Source organism: Littorina saxatilis, linkage group LG11 (genome assembly GCF_037325665.1).
Source record: "Littorina saxatilis isolate snail1 linkage group LG11, US_GU_Lsax_2.0, whole genome shotgun sequence".
NCBI lineage: Eukaryota > Metazoa > Mollusca > Gastropoda > Littorinimorpha > Littorinidae > Littorina > Littorina saxatilis.
In genome coordinates this window covers 31,262,625-31,290,408 of record NC_090255.1, presented here as the reverse complement: position 1 = coordinate 31,290,408, position 27,784 = coordinate 31,262,625, and the positions used below count along the sequence as shown (strand labels likewise).

The following is a 27,784-nucleotide window of genomic DNA, read 5'->3' as shown; positions in this document are numbered from 1 at the left end:
TTCTACCATGAGATATGGTCACTTTTAGTGGTTCACTACCTTATTTTGGTCACATTTCATAAGGGTCAAAGTGACCTTGACCTTGATCATATGTGACCAAATGTGTCTCATGATGAAAGCATAACATGTGCCCCACATAATTTTTAAGTTTGAAACAGTTATCTTCCATAGTGCAGGGTCAAGGTCACTTCAAAATATGTATACAATCCAACTTTGAAGAGCTCCTGTGACCTTGACCTTGAAGCAAGGTAAACCAAACTGGTATCAAAAGATGGGGCTTACTTTGCCCTATATATCATATATAGGTGAGGTATTGAATCTCAAAAACTTCAGAGAAAATGAGAAAAATGTGAAAAATAGCTGTTTTTTAGGCAACATTTATGGCCCCTGCGACCTTGACCTTGAAGCAAGGTCAAGATGCTATGTATGTTTTTTGGGGCCTTGTCATCATACACCATCTTGCCAAATTTGGTACTGATAGACTGAATAGTGTCCAAGAAATATCCAACGTTAAAGTTTTCCGGACGGACGTCTGGACGTCCGGACGGACGACTCGGGTGAGTACATAGACTCACTTTTGCTTCGCATGTGAGTCAAAAAAGGGCGGGGATGTAGCTCAGTCGGTAGCGCGCTGGATTTGTATCCAGTTGGCCGCTGTCAGCGTGAGTTCGTCCCCACGTTCGGCGAGAGATTTATTTCTCAGAGTCAACTTTGTGTGCAGACTCTCCTCGGTGTCCGAACACCCCCGTACACGCAAGCACAAGACCAAGTGCGCACGAAAAAATCCTGTAATCCATGTCAGAGTTCGGTGGGCTATAGAAACACGAAAATACCCAGCATGCTTCCTCCGAAAACGACGTATGGCTGCCTAAATGGCGGGGTAAAAACGGTCATACACGTAAAATTCCACTCGTGCAAAAAAAACACCAAGAGTGTACGTGGGAGTTTCAGCCCACGAACGCAGAAGAAGAATTAGAAGAAGAAGAATGGTAAAAACTGGTTTCAATTAAAAGCTGGGTGCATTGTTTGCAGTTCCATAGACAGTGGAACCCCCTTTTTACGACTCACCAATTTAAAGGCATATGTACGCGCTCCCGTGTTTACAAAGTGTAGTTTGCCCATAATCGATGTCAAACGCACCATAAGACCATATAATGACGATATGTCACCATGCGCGGACCATAATACATGCATTACAGCTTGTTCTAGCCTCTGAAAAAGTGAGGATGTCAACAAAGCCGCGGTGTTAGCTCCCTTGCATCAACGTTACATGTGTTGCTAAATCTATAAATAGGACGATCCAGATCAAAATGAAAATTAACATATCTCAACATCGAAGGGGTCCTTGACCACAATATTTTGCAGGGAACTTAATTTAGCATGTCTCCAGCTGTTGGTAAAGCAATTAGCGTGTATAGTCATCGAGTACATATGCCTTTAAGACTCCCAAATTTAAGATATCCCCCTTCTCAAGACCTAATGCTTTTTCAGACTTTCTGTTCAGAATGTCTGTACATGTACCCCCATTTGAAGACTCCCTCTTTGGATTTTGTCAGGCCTTAAAGGTGGTCGTCTACATTTTTGCCTTTTTTCAATAATCTTATGGTTAGATTTCGATACAAAATTATGTCAAATGATGAATGAACCATGGGGAAAAAAGTTATAGAAAAAAAATATATGTAAAAAAAGATTTTATTTTTGGGTAGCGTGACTCACGCTTCCAATATTTTGTTTTCTGTTTGCTGAGAACATGTGCTTTGCCTAAAAATACTGACCAATCAAATTCATGTCACTGTGCTTATAGCCACGCCCAAACAAGTGCAGCAACAGTATGACACTGGAGCGCTGTTCACGCTTTTTTTTAAACGCACGAAATGCACGGGATTTGACAGGAGGTTTGCGCTTGGCATTTTTCAAATAAGGATATCCTACTATGAGTACTACGCTGGAATACTACAATGAATTTTCAAACGGCTTCACTGGCTTCGTCTTACCTGATCGAAAGGGGGTGTATTGTTAATATTTGTAGATAATAGACTCTGCATTTTAATGGTCAAATGACGATTTCAGTGTAAAAATGTAGACAAGGACCTTTAAAAGGAGGGTTGAACTGTATATCAATGCAGCAACATTAGACCAATCTCTGTAAATTCTGGTCATGTCAACATGGAACTTCACACTCACATTACTCTCAGCCCGCACTCACACTACATCACCACAAGAAAAGGAAATCGTGAAATAAGAAACAAAACTTAAAGAACACAAAAGTTGCAATCCATGCTATTCATTATATATACAGTGCATAAAACTCACACCAATATGTGAATACACTTGAACCCCCCTTTTACGACCTCCAAAAATCTGAGAAAATCAGGTCTTAAACAGGAGGGAATCTTAAAATGGGGGTACATTTACAGAGGTTATGAACAGAAAGTCTGAGAAAACAGGGTCTTAAAAAGGAGGGAGTCTTAAAATGGGGGTACATTTACTGAGGTTATGAACACAAAGTCTGAGAAATCAGGTCTTAAAAAGGAGGGAGTCTTAAAATGGGGGTAAATTTACAGAGGTTATGAACAGAAACTCTGTGAAAACAGGGTCTTAAAAAGGAGGGAGTCTTAAAATGGGGGTAAATTTACAGAGGTTATGAACAGAAACTCTGTGAAAACAGGGTCTTAAAAAGGAGGGAGTCTTAAAATGGGGGTAAATTTACAGAGGTTATGAACAGAAAGTCTGAGAAAACAGGGTCTTGAAAAGGAGGGAGTCTTAAAATGGAGGTAAATTTACAGAGGTTATGAACAGAAAGTCTGAGAAAACAGGGTCTTAAAAAGGAGGGAGTCTTAAAATGGAGGTAAATTTACAGAGGTTATGAACAGAAAGTCTGAGAAAACAGGGTCTTAAAAAGGAGGGAGTCTTAAAATGGAGGTAAATTTACAGAGGTTATGAACAGAAAGTCTGAGAAAACAGGGTCTTAAAAAGGAGGGAGTCTTAAATTGGGGGGTATTAAAAGGGGGGTTCCACTGTGTGGAACTTGACACTGGCATTACTCTCAGCCCGCACTCTACATCACCACCAAAAAAGGGAACAAACAAGAAGAGCAAACGCTCGATCGAGTCACTTTCGCAGTTCTGAATATTATATGAGGCATCAGATGGACAGGAAGAAATTGCTATTCACAACACAATGAGTCACGTTCACATAAAATTTGAGCCCGGTCACTTTTATAGTTTCCGAGAAAAGCCCAACGTTAAGTTGTGTGTTGCCGAACAGAAAAGGCTAGTTATCTCCCTTGTTTTTCTGATAACGTTCGTAAAAGGCTACAGATGTAAATACTTTGATGTAAAGAATAATCCTACAAAGTTTCAATCACATCCGATGAACTTTGTCAAAGATATAAAATGTCTAATTTTTCCTTTGACGCTGACCTGTGACCTTCAAAAAGGTCAAAGGTCAACGAAACCATCGTTAAAGTGTAGAGGTCATTGGAGGTCACAACTAAACAAAATATGAGCCCGATCGCTTTGATAGTTTCCGAGAAAAGTCCAACGTTAAGGTGGTGTCTACGGACGGCCGGCCGGACAGACTAACACTGACCGATTACATAGTCACTTTTTCTCAAGTGACTCAATAAAATGGATAAAAGTCAAAAGTTGCAATCCAGGATTTCCATTTTATACAGTGAATAGAGCTTCACACCTTCTTCTTCTTCTTCTTCTGCGTTCGTGGGCTGAAACTCCCACGTACACTCGTGTTTTTTGCACGAGTGGAATTTTTACGTGTATGACCGTTTTTTCCCCCCGCCATTTAGGCAGCCATACGCCGTTTTCGGAGGAAGAACTTCACACCAACACAATCAACTGATGATGATACCATGTGGAATGAAAAGTCTATGTGCGTGAAATCTCATCTAAGATCATCCTGGAACCAAAAGCTACAGAGAATCCCAGAATGACTGTCACCATGGCGTTGTACGTCACCGTGAAACTGAACACCTGAAACATAAGCAGAAGTAGTTTTGTATCGTTAGATTAAGAATGACTTGAAAACAAACATTTTACAGAGATCAACTGTGAATCTAAGGTCAAGTACAGACACACACGCATACACATGCAGGCACGCACGCAGGCACGAACACACACATGATGCACACACACTCGCATGTACGGGTATGCACACACACAATACAACCACACACCTCACTCATGCACATGCACACACACACACACACACACACACACACACACACACACACATACACACACACACACACACACACACACACACATGCATGCACACACACACACACACACACGCGCGCGCGCACACATGCACATGCACACACACGCATACACACACACACATGCGCACACACGCATGCGCACACACGCATGCGCACACACGCATGCACACAAACACCCACAAACACTGAAAGTACCTACCCTGACAGTCAGGGGCTGCTGGTTGAAGTAGAAGATAAGAGCCATCCGTTCCTCTAAGGGACAGATTGTCTGCAAAGGAATAGTTTAATTTATTTTGTCAAAATGTAGAGAAACACGATAATCAAGCATTGCTGATGTATGCACCCACACTTACACACGTATGCATGCACCCACACTTACACACGTATGCATGCATGCACCCACACACGTATGATGCATGCACCCACACTCACACACGTATGATGCATGCACCCACACTCACACACGTATGATGCATGCACCCACACTCACACACGTATGCATGCATGCACCCACACTCACACACGTATGCATGCATGCACCCACACTTACACACGTATGCATGCATGCACCCACACTTACACACGTATGCATGCACGCACCCACACTTACACACGTGTGCATACATGCACCCACACTTACACACGTATGATGCATGCACCCACACTTACACACGTATGCATGCACCCACACTTACACACGTATGCATGCATGCACCCACACTTACACACGTATGCATGCACCCACACTTACACACGTATGCATGCATGCACCCACACTTACACACGTATGCATGCATGCACCCACACACACACACGTATGCATGCATGCACCCACACTTACACACGTATGCATGCACCCACACTTACACACGTATGCATGCACCCACACTTACACACGTATGCATGCACGCACCCACACTTACACACGTATGCATGCATGCACCCACACTTACACACGTATGCATGCATGCACATACATGCACACACACTCATAAAAATGCCGACACAAGAAAACATCATTCAACACACACACACAGCCCCCTCACCCCCCCCCCCCTCCCCCCCCCGCATATTCCTCACCCACACATCCTCCAATACCCTATCTAACCCTTCATCCCCCTTTCAAGAATAGATCTCTTCAAATCAAGCCTTATACATTTTCTGGCAGCAAAGTCTGGAACTGAAGTTCTTCAAGAAACAACAATTGAAAAAGGTTTTAAATCCAAACTCCTAGATTATCTAAAAAAATTATTGTTGCATCAAACTAGAATCTTTTGTTGGATACTGCATAATACTAAATAACTTATATTTACTTAATGCCTTGTCAGATGTGATACCTGGATCTTCAGGATTGTCGTAATAAAAATGATGTGATATAATGCGTTAAGTGTTACCGTTAGATTTTTAGGTACTTTTGTTTGTTTTTTCCCTCATGGGCGAGGGCTGATTGAAAAAAAAGCAGCAACTGCTTAAATCATAACACTCGTAATCACAAAACAAGAAAGGTAAGTTGTTGGAACGTTCTTTGTTTGTTTGTTTGTTTGTTTGCTTAACGCCCAGCCGACCACGACGGGCCATATCAGGGCGGTGCTGCTTTGACATATAATGTGCGCCACACACAAGACAGAAGTCGCAGCACAGGCTTCATGTCTCACCCAGTCACATTATTCTGACACCGGACCAACCAGTCCTAGCACTAACCCCATAATGCCAGACGCCAGGCGGAGCAGCCACTAAATTGCCAATTTTAAAGTCTTAGGTATGACCCGGCCGGGGTTCGAACCCACGATCTCCCGATCACAGGGCGGACGCCTTACCACTAGGCCAACCGTGCCGGTGTTGGAACATTCATGGACCCAACTGTCTTTTAAGTGCACAGACAAACAATAAGTAGAATAAACTTCGCTTGACGGAATGTGCGGCCGCTTGTTAGGAAGTCACAAGCGAATGAAAATATGAATGACACTGACGTGAATAAAATGAAATAACACTCGTAAATAAAGTGTATCTTATCTTATCTTACCTTCAACAACCTCTGCCCCTCAGCATTGACCTCTGCGTACGCCGAGCAGACCAGAAGCAGGATAAGAAGCGGGACGATGAACTGCAGAATGCCGGCGACGGTGGCGTCATGGCTGGTCCAGTAGATGACGAAGTAAGCGTCCCACATGAGAACAAAGGCTATCCAACTGGCCATCCATCGCTGCAGGAATCGTGACGTTACGCTCAGTCGTCGCTGTACAGGGCAAAAAAGTAACATCACCAGACCTGGAAACCCCTGTTTTGCACTTGGAGTATCAATCAATCAATCAATATGAGGCTTATATCGTGCGTATTCCGTGGGTACAGTTCTAAGCGCAGGGATTTTTTAAAAAAAATTTTAATTTTTCATGCACTTTATATTGCGCACATATTCAAGGTGCAGGGATTTATTTATGCTCAGTATTCTCAAACAAACTTGGCGTATTTTCAGAAAAATTAGCGTACTCTATGGCAATGCAGCATTTGAACATCCATGATTAAAACATGCTCCGCCACACCATTGATTAAGTTTACCAATACATTTAAAAACAAATGCTTCTTTCAATTTTTAATGACAAAAGCTGTAATCATTTATCAAATTCCGAGTTAAAAAGTTATTTTTAATGATTAAAATAAACAGTGCCCCAGTCAATAATACAGGAATGACAGGGAAGCCCCTTTGAAGAAAACTAGTCTGGGAATTATTGTTCGTATTTTTTCCCCACCGACCATACTGATCATATTTTGGACAATCAGGAGTACAAAATACAGCAAAATCGTATGGGTTCCTAGGTCTGCATCACGGATTATCCTATCAAAGTTCTTGTGAATGCTTGGTTTTGTCCTGAATTAAATTTCCAATAATTGAACTTTTCTTGTTTTCTTGATTTGGAACCTTCGGAGTTTATCTTGTTTTGGGATTTTTAACCTATCAACAATACAGAAATCAGAAATGGTATTAACCAAAAGTTAACTGAAATTTACTGGCTTAATATTGAAAACTTCAGCAACAATTAAAACAATCAGGCGGTTGAACAGAGCGACCGCTTGGTGCTTCCATTGACAAACGGCTGCCATGCATTTACAGATACAAGGAATCACGTGCACTGGTCATTTGCTTTGTTTTACGTGTTGAAGACATTGCTAGGATAATTTTTATCAGCGAATATACCGAAATGTCCGCCCAACCGACCTTCCCCTTGACCCTACTTGTGACCTCGATGTTTGATGCCCGTGCAAGGGGCATGGTACTCTCTAAGCACCCAAAACCTCAAAGAGAGATAACTGGCGGAAACCTTCCTATTGTAATCTCCTGTCCGCCCAGCCGACCTTCCCCTTGACCCTGCTTGTGACCTCAATGTTTGATGCCCCCGCAAGGGGCACGGTACTCTGTAAGCACCCAAAACCTCAAAGAGATAACTGGCGGAAACCTTCCTATTTTGTAATTTTTCAAAAGTTAATAGCAGACTTTGGTGTCATCTTTGTCCCACTGTGAAAACAGTTTTGCAATTCAGCCCCAAATCACGACACTCTAATTAGGTGAAATAAGTTAAGGACGTTAGCAGACTGCCACAGATTGCCGAAACTTAATTGTTCCGGCAAATTTGCCAAAGAAAATAAATTCTAGCAACATCCTTCTAGCCTCCTAGATTTAAACAAAACAATAAAATCTTGTAAAACAAATAAGAAATAAAAAAAATACACCCCAAGTACTGAAAATGTATTAGCTATCTTTTGATTAAATATAAAGCATTAACACTTTGTACCCCACCTATGTTGACCAAGGTTTCTTTTTAGCCGAGACCAGCTGTGCTGCAGCAGGTCACTCAGAATTGTAGTAACTGTGTAGTAACTGTGTATCAACACGTTGGAATTCAGGCGTTAGATCAAAGTTACAGGAAGCGACTGAAGCTAACAGTCTGAGCGGATATATCCATACCCGGTCAGATAGAGCCATATGACTCATGAGTGGGTACGGATATATCCGTACCTGGGAGACAATGAGTTAAACGTAAAGAAGCAGTGAAACAGAAAACAATAAATTCATTCCTAGATTCAGACTGGACAGCATCACTGCACAGACTTATAATATAAGCAAACAAGAAGGGCAAAGCCCATACGACTCACATGCTTGACCTTGACATGACCTTGACCTTCAGGGTCAAGGTCAAATAACTAAACCTAGCAATGACATCATACACTAAGAACTGCTTTACACATTTTTCCTACCAAAATACATGTGACCTTGACCCAAGGTCAAGGTCATCCAAGGTCATGCAACACAAAGCTGTTAATTCAAGACATAGGAAGTACAATGGTGCTTATTGGCTCTTTCTACCATGAGATATGGTCACTTTTAGTGGTTCACTACCTTATTTTGGTCACATTTCATAAGGGTCAAAGTGACCTTGACCTTGATCATATGTGACCAAATGTGTCTCATGATGAAAGCATAACATGTGCCCCACATAATTTTTAAGTTTGAAACAGTTATCTTCCATAGTTCAGGGTCAAGGTCACTTCAAAATATGTATACAATCCAACTTTGAAGAGCTCCTGTGACCTTGACCTTGAAGCAAGGTAAACTAAACTGGTATCAAAAGATGGGGCTTACTTTGCCCTATATATCATATATAGGTGAGGTATTGAATCTCAAAAACTTCAGAGAAAATGTGAAAAATGTGAAAAATAGCTGTTTTTTAGGCAACATTTATGGCCCCTGCGACCTTGACCTTGAAGCAAGGTCAAGATGCTATGTATGTTTTTTGGGGCCTTGTCATCATACACCATCTTGCCAAATTTGGTACTGATAGACTGAATAGTGTCCAAGAAATATCCAACGTTAAAGTTTTCCGGACGGACGTCCGGACGTCCGGACGGACGTCCGGACGGACGGACGGACGGACGGACGACTCGGGTGAGTACATAGACTCACTTTTGCTTCGCATGTGAGTCAAAAACAATGGCGACTGCACGTGAGAGCGAACAACAAATAGACCAAAATAATATAAGTTTCACACACAAAAGAATAAAGTTTATACACACCAGGAACTTCCAGTAACTGAAGAGAAGGTCCTCGTTGGTTAATATAGTTGGTCCATCGTTCATTTGAAATGACTCTGTGAACTGGAAATTATTCAATTGAAAACAAATTTAAGTGTTATAAGCAAAGAAGACAGATAGTAAACCAAGTTACCCAAGAACAGGTATACCAATCACGTACCAATATGCTGTCATTCAAACAAATCTAATCTATATATTTATATATATATATTCATATGTTATTTATTTATATTTATGTGTAAGTTTTGTTTTCTTTCCCCTGTCCCCCAAGCAACATAAAGATAATCAAAGAAACCATTTCCAGATAATTAAATCACTTATAGTGCAAATAAGGCAATGCTGATGTTTTCCATGAAGTTCCTTACAATAATCATCGACCATTTTTCATGCCATTTCTCAACTGCAACAACATTTTGTTTACACCCCTTGGTAACTATACATATACATCATCATGTACAACATGTGACAGCATTGTCACATTATAATGATCCTAAGGGGGACCGTTTAGTCTTGATACAAAAATAATGTTTGTCAATTATGTGTATTTAGGTATTTTCAGTGGTACATGTATTCCCTTCCCCAACAACCCCTGCACCCCCCCCCCCCACCCCCCTCTTCCACAAAGCCCCCTCTTTCTCTCCCCCCCCCCCCCCCCCCACACACACAAATCCCCTTTTGTGGTTCCACTCTACATGTACTGCAATATAAACATGTAATAAAGTCTTGAGCTCGTCTCATGTAAATCTTGGCCTGTTTACATAAAGATAACCTAACCTAGCATACATGTCAGTGTACTTTACAGATTCACAGAGAGTACTTGAAAAGGTTCTAAACATGATGCAACTGAGAGCAAGATCAAGAAAATCATCTCTCAACGTAAGCATTTGTAACTGTAATGAATCAGCCAATCAATCTTTCTTACCTCTTCATGTATCTCTTCATCGTCTTTTCTTTCCGATGTCTCTTCAGTAACAAAGCCGTCAGTTTTAGCCTCCTCTGGCCGTTTCTCCTCAAAAGCATCATCGTTCCCACTGGCATCGCATACCTCACCCCCATCATTATTAGCATCATTAGCATCACAACCAACACCAATGCTACCACCGCGGTTCTCCTCCCGAGCAGGGGAAGACATTTGCGAGCCCAGTCGACGATAAGCGGACGATCGACGACGGTTTGAAAAGGACTGTAAGAATACTCCTTGAGTAGCTAGGTCTTCATCGCCGTCTAAATTGCCCAAATCGTCCCACAGATACCAGGAATCTGCACACGCAAAATGACACAGTCAATATAGTACTGATATACAGTAAAACCTGTCTCTAAAGGACACCCTTGGGGTATGGTAATGGTGTCCCTATTAGACAGGTGTCCTTTCTTCACAGGTGGAGGGGCAGGGGCAATACTTTACAAAAAGCACGTAAAATGTACAAGACACTTTTTGTCAATCCTGGAGTATGTATTTATTTTTATATTCTATGTTCGAAAGTCTGACTTCTGTTGGGGATTCGCGTGATGAAGACTGCGGTAAATCTGTAGATGATAAGAGAACAAGGATTGTCTCAGAAGAAACGACTAAATGTTTCAGACCGGTAACTTCATTTCAACAATGGACGTTCCATGTGACAGGAGAGTTTGCTGAGATCGTCTGCTAGAATCAGAGATAGGTCGCTTCAGATTGCAGCTTCTTGAACTTTGCAAGGTTTGTTGCCCGTTAAAGAACTGGATTTTACACGTAATGTATGTCAGGGTTCGACACTAGCGGGGGCGGGGGGCGGAACGCCCCAGAGTTTTGTGTTCTGCCCCAAACATTGCCGAAGCTTGGGGCCCACTCTGCCCCAGGATAAATTCCAACAATGACAACCCGAAAATTCCAATGCAAGAACCAATCACTAAAAATCGCCAGTCAAAGTCGTCACTGAAATTTGCGTTACGATCAATGCCACAGTCAAGAGAAAAAACAACATTGAAATCGTCGAAGGACAATGCCGCCAGGGAAATAACTCCCAGATTGCGCTCTTTAGCGTGAGAGATAAGTATCGCCTTCAAATGCCAAACGCAAAATGTGGCGACACATCCCTGGTGTAAAAAGACATGGAAATGAATATGAAGAACAGGGTGGAGAGAAACGAAACAAGAGCAAAGCCCATACGACTCACATGCTTGACCTTGACCTTTACATGACCTTGACCTTCAGAGTCAAGGTGAAATAACTAAACCTAGCAATGACATCATACACTAAGAACTGCTTTACACATTTTTCCTACCAAAATACATGTGACCTTGACCCAAGGTCAAGGTCATCCAAGGTCATGCAACACAAAGCTGTTAATTCAAGACATAGGAAGTACAATGGTGCTTATTGGCTCTTTCTACCATGAGATATGGTCACTTTTAGTGGTTCACTACCTTATTTTGGTCACATTTCATAAGGGTCAAAGTGACCTTGATCATATGTGACCAAATGTGTCTCATGATGAAAGCATAACATGTGCCCCACATAATTTTTAAGTTTGAAACAGTTATCTTCCATAGTTCAGGGTCAAGGTCACTTCAAAATATGTATACAATCCAACTTTGAAGAGCTCCTGTGACCTTGACCTTGAAGCAAGGTAAACCAAACTGGTATCAAAAGATGGGGCTTACTTTGCCCTATATATCATATAGGTGAGGTATTCAATCTCAAAAACTTCAGAGAAAATGGGAAAAATAGCTGTTTTTTAGACAACATTTATGGCCCCTGCGACCTTGACCTTGAAGCAAGGTCAAGATGCTATGTATGTTTTTTGGGGCCTTGTCATCATACACCATCTTGCCAAATTTGGTACTGATAGACTGAATAGTGTCCAAGAAATATCCAACGTTAAAAGTTTTCCGGACGGACGGACGGACGACTCGGGTGAGTACATAGACTCACTTTTGCTTCGCATGTGAGTCAAAAAGGAGACCGATGCAGCCAAAAGCGCGAAGCGCTGTCGTAATTTCAATGTCAAATGGTTGAAAGAATTTCCCTGGCTTCAGTACGATGAAGAAAAACAGACAATGCATTGCCGCACGTGAATAGAGAGTGGGCTCCAGATTTTTTTTCCGCCCCAGCAATTTCCATCTCTGGGGCCAGTGTGGCCCCAGGCCAAATAAGTTAGTGTCAACCCCTGTATGTCATGTACAGTAAGCAACAAAAAAAACACACACAAAGCAAATGGCATCGTCTGTCGACTAGTCACAGAAACAAACCTGGTGAGGTATGCGTGTACTTTATACACGTGGAAGAAACCGGAACCATGCGTCTTTGTTATTGCCGATATCGTTTGGATATCGACAAAAAATTACCAACTTCCGTAGCGTTATCCTTTGATGATCGCAATAGGGATGTGTGAGAGGTCCATCCAATCACAGCCCCCGAATTCCCCCACGTGTCTATGAGAATAGCTATACAGTAAAACAGTATTTTTGGTCCACTGACGGGCAGATTCTTCGATCTTGCAGTACAAAACCACTCCCATACCACGTTGTTCAGGTCTTCATATTGCGTTTTCCGACGTTTCACAGTTTTTTGATCGCTTCGTGCCCCTGACTCCCACTCCTTCATCACGTCTTCTTTTTCCGATTAATCCTCGCGATCTGTGTTTTACCACATCCCATCTCCTTCGCCACATCTTGGCATGATTGGCCGCTATCTAGTTTTTTCAAGGCAGCGACACGCTGCTCTAAAGTCAACGCTTTTCTTTTTCCTGCTGGAGATTCCATTTTCAAACACGGTACTGTTGCTTTTGGTTGTGACTGTATCCACCATGCGGAAAAGCGAAAGTGAGCGAAAGTGAGCGAAGCGAAAGCGAGTGAGCGAAAGTGAGTCTCCATCTAAACAAGCCACTGATTAGTCAGAAAAGGGACAGGACAACCAATCAACAACCATTTGTGCTACGGCTGCCGAGCACTGACCTGAATAACAGTCGAGTTTTCAAAGTTGCGTTTTCATGTACGTAGTGTCCGTTTGTGACAGTGTTTACACTTCCTACGGTCCGAAAAATCGTGTCCGCGTCCGTAAGTGGCAGGTGTCCGTCCGTTAAAGTTAGTTATTGTTGAAATCGTGTTCGTTCCATGATAAACTGTCCGTATGTAGCAGGTGGCCGTTACAACAAGGGTCCGCTAGACTCAGGTTTTACTGTAGTACTTTACATGTTTTTTCATAGAAATGTTATGTTTCTCAAATCAGTAGAGTCTATCAGTTATTTTCACTTCATGCAGCTTAAGACACTTAACTGTAAGTTCTGAAAAGACACAGAAATTTCAAATTCAAAAGTAGTATTTCCCAGAAAATGTATGTTTCTTAAAATCAATTCAGTCTGACAGTGAGTTATTCTCTGTTCAGCTTCAGACACTTATAAGGGAAAAAATTTGAAATGCAATAATTATCACTTTAACTTTTAATTCATGATAATTGAACTGTGACAAAGAGACAGGTTTTCTGTGCTTATTCACACATTCAAGCACAAAGAAGATGGATTGATTGATCGATTGATCAATTGATTGATTAATGATTGATTGATTGACTGACTGACTGATTGATTGATTGATATGTGTACTGTACAACTTCAGTGATCGGCACCTGGAAAAAAATAAACCGGTTAAATGTCTTTTCATATAATACATGTATCACACACAATGATTTTATTGGTAAATGACTATGGTATCCACAATAATAAGCTAACAAGTCGCGTAAGGCGAAATTACAACATTTAGTCAAGCTGTCGAACTAACAGAATGAAACTGAACTCACTGCATTTTTACAGCAAGAGCGTATACTCGTAGCATCGTCAGTCCACCGCTCGATGCACAGGCAGTGAAATTGACAAGAAGAGCGGGGTAGTGGTTGCGCTGAGAAGGATAGCACGCTTTTCTTTTTAACTTTCTGAGCGTGTTTTTAATCCAAACATATCACATCTATATGTTTTTGGAATCAGGAACCCACAAGGAATAAGATGAAATTGTTTTTAAATCGATTTCGGAAATTTTATTTTAATAATAATTTTTATATTTTTAATTTTCAGAGCTTGTTTTTAATCCGAATATAACATATTTATATGTTTTTGGAATCAGAAAATGATGAAGAATAAGATAAACGTAAATTTTTTTTAAATTTTTTTTTTTACAATTTTCAGATTTTTAATGACCAAAGTCATTAATTAATTTTTAAGCCACCAAGCTGAAATGCAATACCGAAGTCCGGCCTTCGTCGAAGATTGCTGGGCCAAAATTTCAATCAATTTGATTGAAAAATGAGGGTGTGACAGTGCCGCCTCAACTTTTACAAAAAGCCGGATATGACGTCATCAAAGGTATTTATCAAAAAAAAAGAAAAAATTGTCCGGGGATATCATTACCAGGAACTCTCATGTCAAATTTCATAAAGATCGGTCCAGTAGTTTGGTCTGAATCGCTCTACACACACACACAGACAGACAGACAGACACACACACACACACACACACATACACCACAACCCTCGTCTCGATTCCCCCTCTACGTTAAAACATTTAGTCAAAACTTGACTAAATGTAAAAAGTCACACATTTCTATCTTTACTTTTTCTCTATGTTTTGATACCTTCTAAGCTGTTGGCGATAGACGCATTTCTCTGAATGTTGTGTTGCTGAAGGCAGAAGTTTTCATATGATTTGGCATCATAGTTCAGCTCCCTCATAAAGCGCCGAATTCCTGTAAATCATAAATAAAATACATTGTACATGTATACATATCACGTGGCAATTAGGTTTGACATGTATAATGTATTGATGGAGTTTTCTTCACTCAAAAGATTAATTTAATGTTCTTGCTACTACTTTTTCAAAAGAATGAGCTCAGAAAAAACAGCAGTTATCATGCATTATTTAACTGACAATTACCGTGTTAGCAATCAACAGTCTGTGTGCAACCCTATTCTTCCTCCCGACCTTAGAACTTTTTTTGACCCTTCAAATAAATTTCATTATTACGACATAAATACAGACATTACAAGAAAAATAACTCTTCTCCAACATCCAAGGGACACAGCTAGAACAATTTTCGGCCAATAAGCCACGCACCTTCGTAAAAGAAAATATGAAAACTTCGATTAACAATATTTTTAAAAAGCAATCGACCTGCCGACCCTAACTATTTTGGCCTTATCATAAAAAAAACCATGGTGGGGGGCTCTTGACAAATATTAAAAACAGACAGAGCGACTGAGCATCAGATATATATATATATATATATATATACAGTGAAGTCCGGATGTAGTGATAGCCCTCGGGACCAAATTTTTTTATCACTACATCCGGACTATCATTACACCAGGACGTCCGGTTATAGTGATATTTTTGTAGGTTTTATCACTACATCCGGACGTCCGGTTATAGTTCTATTTTTGTAGGTTTTATTACTACATCCGGCCAATCGCTTGTAGTTGTAGTGATATCTTCAAAGCTTTTATTGCTACATGCGGCGGCACATTTGGTAAACTAGCCTCAAGGCAGTAACAAGGTGATTTTGGAACCACTATTGATTTCGTTTTGGGACGTTTCTTCTGTCGTCTTTGTCAGGCTTGCAAATGTCCTGTGTTAACCTACCCCCGTCCTGGCAGTTCAACAGCCGGTGTGTGTGTGTGTGTGTGTGTGTGTGTGTGTGTGTGTGTGTGTGTGCGTGCATGCGTGCGTGCATGCGTACGTGCGTGCATGTGTGTGTGTATGTTTTAGAGCGAGAGAGAGAGAGAGAGAGAGAGAGAGAGAGAGAGAGAGAGAGAGAGAGAGAGAGAGAGAGAGAGAGAGAGAGAGAGAGAGAGAGAGAGAGAGAGAGAGAAGGGCCACTTAGAAATAAGGGTTAAATAAAAAATTGTCAGATCAATTTTTCGCTTCAGGGTAAGCACAGTGCGTGGCTGGCTTTTGCTCGCCATTTTGGTAAAGGGAGATTACTCTCGAACATTATCACTACAGCCGGACTTTAGCTTCCCCGGGACTTGAAAATAGTATCACTACAAGCGGACTATCACTATATATATCCGGACTGAAAAATATCACTACAACCGGACTAAGTTAACAAAGAACATGAACAACTGGGACCGGGACCCAGAAATGCTATTACTACAGCCGGACTATCACTATATGGGTCTTTCACTACAGCCGGACTTCACTGTATATATATATAGCACCAAGAAGTCCTCGGACTGTATAATTCAAATACATTTATAACAGTCTCACCAATGGTGTGCGTCCTGCAGACAGAGAAAAGAACGTAGACGACGATAAAGTTCCACAGGATCATAAGCACAGCATACACCACTCTGCCGACATAGAACACCTGGCACACCAAAATCTCAATCTGCGCCGTGCCACACGTGCTGTCCCCAAAGATCGGCGCAGCCTCGTAACAGTTGACACCAACGACCAGCACACCAAGAATCAGCGTCAGCCATGACACGCTGATTTTGAGAAAGGTCTTCGAGTGAATGCGCACACACTCCACAAAGTTCTTGTTGCTGAACAGTCTCCCGGCCAAATTGTGTGCGTACACGCCCAAGCAGGCCCAGGCGAAGCCGATGATCATCTGAACAGTGCCAATCAGAACCGTTGTCTTGGAGTACTTGCTTTTGATGTCATAAACCGTGTACCAGCCACCTGGGATGGCGAAGGTCAAAGCTGCAATGAGGGTGAGGATGTGAAGAAGCGTGGCGCAGACGGGTTTGTCCGCATGGCTGAGCTTTATTCCCAGTGACTTGGCGAGAATGTACCAAAGACGACGAGGTAACCGTGACGACAGATGGATGTTTTGATGCTGTATGCCGTCTTCAGTGGACATGCCGGGGTCGAATCCCACTGCGCCGGGAGTATGCTGAGAGTCAATAAAGCGATCCACTACGGGAATAAGCGGGTATTGTCGTGTTATTCCTGATGCAGACCTGGAGAGAAGAAAAAATATTAAATACAGCAATATGAAACAAACAAAAATATGAATGGAGCCTTGTTCTCTTTGACTTAAAGGTGGTCATCTACATTTTTGCTTTTTTTCAATAATTTTATGGTTAGATTTCGCTAAAAAGTTATGTGATCTAGTACACTAAACAGCAGGCAAGAAGAAGCACAAGACATATAATATATATATCCGTCTTAGTTCTTTGTTCATGCAGGTTTTAAGCATGTCACAGAGATAACCATGGCACAGAGATAACCAATCGGGTTGTGTCGGTTAATCATCAACACTGTCGGTCAGTGTTATAACTCTTCACAATGGAAAGCAGAGGACAATGACACTGAGAGGCTACTGGTCACTGCTGATAGAGTTTACCACATTTATTCTCAACTTGACACAATGGACTTATGGTGAAAGCCAATTCAGCATACTGGCAGGATCAAGTGGTAGTTATACGTACAGTAGAAGTACATGTACTGCAAAGTAGCAGTAGTAGTACTGTACGTAGTAGTAGTACTGGTAGTAGAAGTTAATAGCAGTGGTAGAAGGAACTGCATGGTGGAAGAAATATAATGGTGGGGGTAGAAGCTGGTCCTTTCTTTGTTGTTTTTACTACAGCTGGGCCTGCAGGACATATTTATTATTCTGTGTATATTATGTGCAAGGGCTTTTACATGCATGTATCAGGGATGTTGCTACAGCAGTCCCTGCAATGTACGGCCCCCGGCGTGAGCGGACACCTGACATGTACGGACACATTTGCTCGGCACGGAGTGTTTTCCTTCTATATTTGCCCCCCCTTAAACGGACACCTGCAAAACGTGGACGCGGACACTCATTTTCGGTCCCAACAGCAGGTCATACCTCCAATGTACGGACAGACCATCGTCAAATTTTCACCACAACAAAATCGATAACAGAGCAGTCCGGCTCTTGGTACGAAGATCACAGCCGCAATGGCGTGATGACAGTCACTGTGTGTCTGTGTGTAACCTCTTTCATTGACAAGATACTCTTGTTTCCCCTCAGCCTTGACCAGTGAGTCGGTTGCCTAATCTATGAACCCTTCAGTTGTCTTGCTTTGTCAAAAGTTACGACACAGTCAACTGGTTTTGCTCTGAGTGAACAGTGCAGCTGGCCTCTCTGGCCACAGCCCCCAACAGTACATGGCTGGAGGGAGTGAGAGAGAGGAAGTGGGGGGTGGGGGGTGGAGGGTTAGCTGGCTAAACTCTGTGGGGTGTCCGGTGTCACCGCATGTCAGCAGGAAGAGCATTGGAGAGAAATAGAGAGGTGTACTCTTCCACACAATTTCCAAGCATCAGTTGTCACGGCTTGGGGTAGGCATTAGTGAGGGAGAGTGGGAGCTGTGTTATGTACAGTGTATTTCCGTCTGAAGAGTGAAAAGTCACTGCCATGCCACATGATCGGCATGCAGTCAATAAAGCCAGACAAGAAACAAATAAATTACTTGATTATGACATGCAGCTCTATCTGCTGCTATTTATTCAAACTGGTTTTCAAGCTTATTCTTGCAAAGCATCTGCACACGCTCCTCTGTGCTGTGTTTGTGTGGCTGCTTTCGTATGTCAGTGCATGGTGAGTGTGTTCACTGCCTTGAGGATTTATTTTATCTCTTCTTTTCAACACTTTTCATACAAATCCTTTTTACAGAACGTTTAAAGAAGTATTAGAAGTTTATTGTTATTGTTTAGTAGCCACAAGAAGTGCACACATAGACTCAATCCTGTTGTTTGTGTGTCTCTGTGTGAGTGTGTGGGGGAGGGGGTGCATGGTGTGGTCACCCCTCCCGTGACCGGACACCTGCAATGTACGGACAGTTTTGCTATGTCCCAAGGGTGTCCGTTCATGAGAGGGACTGCTGTACAATTATGTGCTAATGGGACAAATGTCCTGACTTAATCAACATAAACAGAACATTTGACCCGCTTCACAAATTTTAATAGGACTATTCAGGTGACCTACATTGTGGTCTGCACACACATTATCGTCTGCTATTAACTGTTCTCTCTTTATGTCGTCTTTTCTTCTCTTTCGTTTAATTTGGGTTGCATTTACCTCCTTTTGTTTACTTTTGGCTGCTTTCAGTTTCACTTATAACCTCTCTCTCTCTCTCTTTTTACATTTAGTCAAGTTTTGACTAAATGTTTTAACATAGAGGGGGAATCAAGACGAGGGTCGTGGTGTATGTGTGTGTGTGTGTGTGTGTCCGTACGTCTGTCTGTCTGTGTGTGTGTGTAGAGCGATTCAGACTAAACTACTGGACCGATCTTTATGAAATTTTACATGAGAGTTCCTGGGAATGATATCCCCGGACGTTTTTTTCGATAAATGTCTTTGATGACGTCATATCCGGCTTTTTGTAAAAGTTGAGGCGGCACTGTCACACCCTCATTTTTCAATCAAATTGATTGAAATTTTGGCCAAGCAATCTTCGACGAAGGCCGGACTTCGGTATCAGTGCTTGCGCAATTACCTCTGTGGAAACTGTCAACAGAAGCGAGATCGATCGAAACACAGACAAACACACACACACTAACCGGATACACTGGCAAATTCTCATATCATCTTATGGCACTAAATTAGTAAATAGCACTATATTTTGCATCTTTGGACAAAGCATTTTCAGACAGCCTAGCCTGCTTTGTGCGTTTTGCCTTCGATTATGTAATGTCCTATTAGAATTTGGTTGTGGGGGACAAATGTCCCATTGTCTTTTTCTTCCAGGCTAAACCCTGCACACACACACACACCGTGACTCACGATTGCATAACAGTCATGGACGACTGATTTCACTACAACTTACCACAGTCCTTGCGAACTGTCGTATCTGCCAGTAACAAAGTCGCCGATGCGGTTCCATTCCCTTCCTGAACGTAACGATGACCCGACAGAATAAGAGTTGGAGTGTGTTCGCGACGCAGGAAATTCGGCAGCCCCACCCCTTCCTTCCGTTGATGCCATTGCTGCTGATCGCTGCCTCTCCATGTTTATTTCTCTAACGCGTCGCAGTAAGGAGCACCGTTCATCCAAATCTGCCATTTTCCTGTCGACTCATCCTACTGCAGCGAAAAAAGCCAGCAGAATGTGTGATGAAGACAAACAGCTTTCCTTTTCTTTTTTTTGTTGCCTATGTTTAAAGTTGAAACCGCGGGGGTGTTTTCCGTGTCGTCTGCGGCAAGTATTCGGCAGCTACAAGAGTTATCGTTCATACGCCCGCAAGGGAAGCAACTCCAAGGGAAGCAAGCCGATCTGCGATGGCCACAGGCCCACGACATTGTCATTGAGGGCTAGCCGGGTGGGTGGGTGTTGTCAGTGTTGAGGCCTGACAACAACGCTTCAGTGCCTCGGAAGCAGGGAGGGGATAGAGGGGGGGGGGGGGGGGGGGGGGGGGGGGGAGGGGGGGGTGTTTGGACGTGCAGTCTAATTTCAGCAAAACTCGGCATATAACGCATGCATTTTCTTTTTTGCTGTCGGCTTCCGGCGCAGGGCCCCAAAGACACTCTGAGCAGGGACCTATATTTAGATAGGTCTGAGTAACTTGACTTTTCTAATGTGAAAACGTAGAGGGAAAAGCAGAAGCAAGACAGAAGAACTATATTGATCATGCTGTTGCCGATCATTTTCACATTTTGCGACCGATGTTAAACTGAGGCACACTCAATCAATCAATCAATCGCGCGTATTCCGTGGGTATACAGTTCTAAGCGCAGGGATTTATTTATTTCTTTTTTATGTTTTTTATGCAATTTATATCGCGCACATATTCAAGGCGCAGGGATTTATTTATGCCGTGTGAGATGGGATTTTTTTTTACACAATACATCACGCATTCACATCGGCCAGCAGATCGCAGCCATTTCGGCGCATATCCTACTTTTCACGGCCTATTATTCCAAGTCACACGGGTATTTTGGTGGACATTTTTATCTATGCCCATACAATTTTGCCAGGAAAGACCCTTTTGTCAATCGTGGGATCTTTAACGTGCACACGTACACCCCAATGTAGTGTACACGAAGGGACCTCGGTTTTTCGTCTCATCCGAAAGACTAGCACTTGAACCCACCACCTAGGTTAGGAAAGGGGGGAGAAAATTGCTAACGCCCTGACCCAGGGTTGAACTCGCAACCTCTCGCTTCCGAGCGCAAGTGCGTTACCACTCGGCCACCCAGTCCACAGCGGCGGCTTCACGTAAACCATCAGTTTCTGGTCACAGACACTGTCAGGCTTTTCAACACAGTACAAACACCCTTTCGTTTAAACACTCACCGCTTGAGAACATCCTAGGTGCCCTCCATCAAGAACGAGCATCAGTCTTTCAAAGAATTTATTTTTGCGTGGCCAGGCGGATTGTCTCGTACCACAATTAGACGCCTCGTTTTGGCACTTGAACTAAATTTTTTAATCTAAATAATAAATTGACAGCTTGTAACACAAACATTCTTAAATCAAAAAAGATTTTTTTTTTCTCTCATCAAGACAAGATCAGTACAATTCGAAGTTTTGAAAGTTTTAAAAAAGGGACCCACCAAAATATTGTGAGAAAAAAAAGGAAAGTGTGTGACACGGGTTCATGATGGCTCAGGGGTAAAATAAACCACGAAATCTGGTGTGTGGTTTACGCAAGCTAAATACCCATTAAAACGAACTGTGTCATGTAATGCTGTCAAATGCTTTTGCAAGTGTGTTCCATAATAGTTAGAACTGCTTTTTCTCGTGAGAAGATTTAAATCGTTCTGTAAACCATTTGAGGCAGACTGGACCTTTAAAGGGCCTTCCTACTCCCTCCCCTTCATCCCCCACCCCATCCTGACCTCAGGTCAAAATGAGTTCGGCTCATAACTGGCAATAGCCGTTGAGCGATGTAATCAAAATGCCCCCACCCCACGTTCTATTACCTCCCCTTATCCGCCCGTTTCCTTCTCCCCCCTCCTCATCCTACTCTCACCCCTTAGCACCTCCTCTTACCCCCTAGCCCCTAGACTGAACTATCCTTGGCACAAAGGGTCAAAAATAAAAAAAATAAGCCCTTATATGCCCATATTTTTGAAAATATGCCCATATTTTTGAAAATATGCCCATATTTTTGAAAATATGCCCATATTTTTGAAAATAAGCCCTTATTTCTATAAATAAGGCCTTATTTTAGAAATAAGGCCTTAAATATTTACAGCCATAAGGAAATAAGGGCATAATGAAATAAGGCCTTATTTCTGTTAAGGCCTTACTGAAATAAGGCCTTATTTCTGTTATGACCTTAAAAAAATAAGCCCTTAAAAAATTATGCCCATATTTTTCTGCGCATCGCTACTGCGCATCCGGACATTCAAAAGCGCACACAAACTCGCCTCTCGTTCAAAACATCCGTCATAACATCGAGCGGATACAGCATGGCTTCACGCATTCGAAAGCGCGCACAAACTCGCCAAAACCCCAATTCTCTCGCAATTTGCAATTTCAGCACAAATTCTTCTCAAAACTTCATCACGATCTGTGAACCCCCCGGCCCATTCGCCATGTTTCTTATGAGATCTCTGCGCATGAGCGGCGCAGCCGAATTCTATTCAGCTTCATGATTGGTCAAAAAAATAAGGCCTTATTTTTTTATGCCCTTATTTGTTTATGCCCATATTATTTTATGCCCTTATTTTTTATGCCCTTATTTTTTATTAAGGCCTTACAGAAATAAGCCTTATTTCTCGTAAGGCCTTATTTTTAAATAAGGGCTTATTTTTTTATGCCCATATTTTGTTAAGGGCTTAAAGATTTAAGGCCTTAATAATGGAAAATAAGGCCTTATTTTAGAAATAAGGGCTTATTTTCAAAAATATGGGCATATTTTCAAATATAAGGCCTTATTTTTTTAAGGGCTTATTTTTTGGATTTTTGACCCTTTGTGCCAAGGATACTGAACGCTATGCCCCTAGCCCAACTCGCTCCTATGATGTCTGTGAACACTACAGCTCCCCTTACGCCTTCTTCCTACTCCCTCCCCTACCCCTCCTCTTCCTACTCCCCCCCTTGTTAACCCACCCTCTTCCTACTCCCATAGCCCCCTTTTCCTCACTGGACCGGAAAAAAAGGACACGCCCCTTTTCCGGCCAGGACCACTTCAAAATGTCGTCTGCTTCTGAGCTGCGCTGTCTGGATAATCTAGGCACAGTACACAGTATAAATTATCTTGTTTTACGCGCATTTTGTTGCCATTTCTTCTAGCTTTTTCTCGAAACTTGTTCCAATCACTCAGTATCTTTCCATGGAGATATCTAGAGAGACGTTTCAGTTGTGTCGGCTGGACGAGCAGAGAGCCGGCCCTGGCATAATCACATGACCGTCACATGATCATCTATAGCGAACTCTAATTCAAGATGGACGCAGTCACCTGAATCACAGTGTCAATAGAGTGGATGCAAACACATTTTAAGGTCTTCGTCGGTCCGCAGACTCGGCAACATGACGACGATGGGTGAAATAAGCAGAAGGGTGCACATTTTATCCACATCGGTGCTTTGTATAGTGGAGCAAAGGCGGGTATCGCCCCTGCACAATCTGTTGGGACTGTCTGTTGCGACTTGGATCATTGCGTTTGTGACAGGGCAGTGGGGCCTGATAATTATATTGATTACCAGTTTGATGGGGTTGTTCTATTTAACCGACAGAGCTGTGACAGCGGGGTGGCTGGGAGCGTCAGACCCGTTCGCCCGTTTCTTGGAAAGTCTGGAACACTGCAAGGAAACTATGTCCCAGGTTTGTTGTCGATTGTTCAACACCAGACGGGAGACCGAAACACAAGGACTGAGAGCGAGAAGCGAGTCAATAGCAACTTCACACATTCCAGACCTCGATGTTGACTTGGAATCTTCGAGTGTAGGCAGCAATTTCCACAAAAAAATGCGCCTGGAGCTTAATTCCATTGTTTTGCTCATCATTCGTGATTTTGTGCAGTTTTGGTACAACAAGTTCAGTTACAACTCTCAGTTTCTCAAAGACTCGCGCCAGTGTCTGTTCAAGGGGCTTCACAACATTGTTGATCGTATGTCACGATTAGGGCCGCAGCCTACTTCAGCTAAAGTTATCCTCGCCTACCGAGAGCATTTATCAACATTCCAAAAAGCAAAAAGTTTAATGGAACACCAGGAACAGACTCAAAAACCACCAATAAAAATTCTGCCTAATGTCAAGCTCAAAAAACTTGAATCAGTTGATGAGGCTTTTCATGCAAAATTCAAATTCCACCCTGCACTGAAAAGCAAGGATGCAGAGAAACGGTATCTGCGGTCGCTGACGAAAATGATCCTGCTTTGTTCGTGTTCTCGCGACGTTGTATCAGCTCAGAGTGCTCAGCTATTCTTCATTGAAATTCTCTCTGTGAACCTTCTGCTTCCTGTGATGGAGATGCTGAGCACACCAGACCGACTGTACGAAATCTTGATCAGACTGACATACAGTGACGATGACGTTATGCTCAATGAAAACACCATCAAGGAACTCATTGATCTTGAAGTGAAAAGGATGCAGTTACAAAGTGCAGCAGTCCAAACTCAGCCTGATACAGACTCTCCTGTTTCCCAGACGATAGCAAAAAGTCTGGAACTACAACTACAAGCAGGCACGCATACAGAAGGCTGGAACCAAACAGATGGAGAAAAGGGACAGAGTAGCCAAAGCTCAGGGCCATGTGATTCTCAGAACTCTCATGTCAGCTTCAAACCTCAGTCTCAGCCACAGCAATCCTGCAGTTTGTTAGAAGTCAAAGCGGGTGCTGAGGGTGATAGGAAGCTAACAGCTATCGGTGATAAAAACCCACCTGGTCTACTTACACCGGAAGAGACGAGTTGTAAGGCCCTGACAAAGATGGGGAGCAGGGAAGACATCACTGAAAGTGAAAGTAAAACACAAACAGTGGCCAGTGATGGTAAAACTGGTAAAAGCAGGGATGATGTCACAAGAGCAGACAAAGTGATGGGTGATAGTAAAACCGGTAAAAGCAGGGATGATGTCACTCAGGCAGAAACTGTGATAAGTGATGCCAAATTCAGTGTAAGTGGCGCATTTGATTCTGGCGAAACAGAAAAAACTACAACCTCTGCTTCATCAGATACAAGGAGTGAAAAGGAGAAAGTACAGGGGGTGTCGGAGCTTGAAACTGTGACAGAGCAGTCGGAAGTCTCTGAGATTGGTGACAGTCCAGTAGATGGTCATTCTGTGAGTGAACAGGAACAAGGTGTAGAAGAACCAGCAGCTACTGGGAATGCTGAGTCTGCTGTTGCAAAGGAAGGAAAGAATCATATCTACGGTGAAATAGTGGCCACTAACGTACCAGCGGTGAGGCCCAAACTTCAGGCGTTTAAAGACTTGTTCAAATCCAAGAAATCCAAGCAGCAGGAAGAGAACAAATCTGACACGAGCTCTGACAAAATCAAGTCAGAAGCGAACGGCAGGTCTTTCAGCGACAGCATTCTATCGTCAGAGAGACTGAAATCCTTGCGGCTCAGCCCGCTTTTGGGCCGATCCAACAAACTGAGCAGCTCTGGGAAAACTGATGATTCCTCCGCCATGGGTGATCGTGCAGCAACGGGTAAAAAACAGACTGATTCCGACAGCGAGAGGAAATCCCCCAGCCCCCTCCCGACCCCCAGCCCCAGTCAGCCCAGCAAAGGGGGACCACTCAGCTTTTTTAAGTTTCGTAAGCCGACATTGGAGTTCCGGAAAAGTTCTCCACCAGCTTCAGATCAAGCCAAGACAGTTGATTCTTCACCGGCTGATGTGTCACCGGAAGGAGGTGGGTATAACACTGTGTGAAAAAAAAGTTGATAGGGCCAAGAAAAAAATCAATGTTTTCGATTCCCAAGCTGACCCCATTTCAGGATCAGGATCAGGATTGATGCGTTGCAGGAACCTTTTTTGTTCTCACAGCCCTGGAACTTTTTTTGTTGTCCCCTCAATTTAAAAAAAAAAATTATGTCAAAGCATAGACCACTTATCCTGGACCGCCAAATAGCTCTCTCTCCGCTCTTTGTCTCTATTACGAGGTAGCGCCTCTTGCATTTAGGAACCTACGCTTACATGGCCTTTCAGAAATCAGGGGGACGTCATATCCGGTGTCGATTGTAAACATGGACGAAGTTGCGGAGGTAAGTTCTGAAAATGCTAAAATACACTCAGCAAAAGTGCATACGGAACATGTTTTTCGATGAGTTTTGTTAAGTTTAGTTTGGAGTTTTGGAAAATCCAGTTCATTGTCACCTCCCATTGTCACAAATAACTGGAGCGTGCTTTCTTTTCACTGTCTTCGAATCGCTGGCCTTTCAAACCGGACGTGACGCGCCCCTGAAAGTCAAGAGTCGTAACCTCGAAGGGTCACGTGACGAGTTGGTGGTCCAGGCTATTTGGTCTATGGTCAAAGTAACAATTCTCAGTTTTGTAGACTTTGCAAGGAAAGTCATTTGTTTGCAACATCCAGGGGACACAGTATGCATGATTTCCAACCAATACAAAAACTTGAGTTTGTGTAAATGAAAAGCAAACTTGAATCCGCAAGAAAAAAGTAGCCAACCTACCGGTCGACCCTATTTTTTATGGCCTTGTCATATAATGTAATCGGAAACAAACTTTTGTGTGTGCCTAGTCTTCTCAAATTGTATTGAATGACGCCCTCTGGTTTTGCTTTTCCTATCTTAAGTTATTTCATTGAATATTTGGTGGACAGTGTTGTGATGAAATAAGATTTATTAGATTTAAGGTAAGTCGAGAAGTTCGTAACTACACCCCCTCCCCTTCAAGCCTAACATTTCAGAGGATAGCTCCAGTGTAATTTGTTTGTTTGTTTGTTTAACGCCCAGCCGACCACGAAGGGTCATATCAGGGCGGTGCTGCTTTGACATATATTATATAGACAGACAGAAGTCGCAGCACAGGCTTCATGTTTCACCCAGTCACATTATTCTGACACCGGACCAACCAGTCATAGCACTAACCCCATAATGTCAGACGCCAGGCGGAGCAGCCACTAGATTGCCAATTTTAAAGTCTTAGGTATGACCCGGCCGGGGTTCGAACCCACGACCTCCTGATCACGGGGCGGACGCCTTACCACTAGGCCAACAGTGCCGGTTCCAGTGTAATGCTAGAAATGGTTTTAAATGGTGTAAAATCACATTGAATTTGATACAAAATCACAAACTTGGATTGAGGCAATAGGAGGATTAATTAGAGTCAGTAATACTTTTTCTTACAAGTTTGCTTGATTCTTTTGAGGTTTGTTTACTGTTTATAAAACTAAAAGAGCCTACACGCATACACGCATTCTGTGTTCATGTATAATCTGTCTGCTGATATTGTCCCACTCACACTCACAGTGCAATTACGCCTGCAGGCATGAATAATTTATATTTTAATGGATAGCTCGATCATTGGCAATATTCTTCATGAGTGAAATTGCGTGATTAGCCTTTTATTGACTGGCAGTGGCACCTTAGGCTTTATTTGAAAATGTGTCCAGTG

At 42.6% G+C, this 27,784-nt stretch overlaps 2 protein-coding genes across 2 annotated transcripts in view; one reads left to right on the top strand and one right to left on the bottom strand.

Moving 5' to 3' along the window:
- Positions 1 to 2,540: 2,540 nt before the first annotated feature.
- LOC138980249 (uncharacterized) lies at positions 2,541 to 20,593 on the bottom strand. The gene is made up of 8 exons (XM_070353094.1): positions 20,085 to 20,593; positions 16,552 to 17,249; positions 14,921 to 15,031; positions 10,245 to 10,582; positions 9,305 to 9,385; positions 6,261 to 6,473; positions 4,437 to 4,505; positions 2,541 to 3,989 (listed from the first exon to the last, which is right to left on the bottom strand). The coding sequence occupies exons 1-8, from the start codon at positions 20,318 to 20,320 to the stop codon at positions 3,885 to 3,887; spliced, it is 1,851 nt and encodes a 616-aa protein (XP_070209195.1). The 5' UTR covers positions 20,321 to 20,593; the 3' UTR covers positions 2,541 to 3,884.
- A 3,058-nt stretch (positions 20,594 to 23,651) lies between these two features.
- LOC138980623 (uncharacterized) overlaps positions 23,652 to 27,784 on the top strand; it is a 32,434-nt gene continuing 28,301 nt past the window's right edge. The window contains exon 1 of the mRNA XM_070353546.1: positions 23,652 to 26,063. Coding sequence (XP_070209647.1) covers positions 24,173 to 26,063 — 1,891 coding nt within the window. The 5' untranslated portion in view covers positions 23,652 to 24,172. The remainder of the gene's footprint in view (positions 26,064 to 27,784) is intronic.

What these genes read in the sequence shown, in the direction of transcription:
- LOC138980249 (XM_070353094.1), bottom strand. Translation starts at nt 20,320, where the DNA reads ATGGCAGATTTGGATGAACGGTGCTCCTTACTGCGACGCGTTAGAGAA. An exon ending in GACAGTTCGCAAGGACTGTG is followed by an intron (nt 17,250 to 20,084) that starts GTAAGTTGTAGT and finishes TCTTCTCTCCAG; the next exon opens with GTCTGCATCAGGAATAACAC. An exon ending in CTGCAGGACGCACACCATTG is followed by an intron (nt 15,032 to 16,551) that starts GTGAGACTGTTA and finishes TATGATTTACAG; the next exon opens with GAATTCGGCGCTTTATGAGG.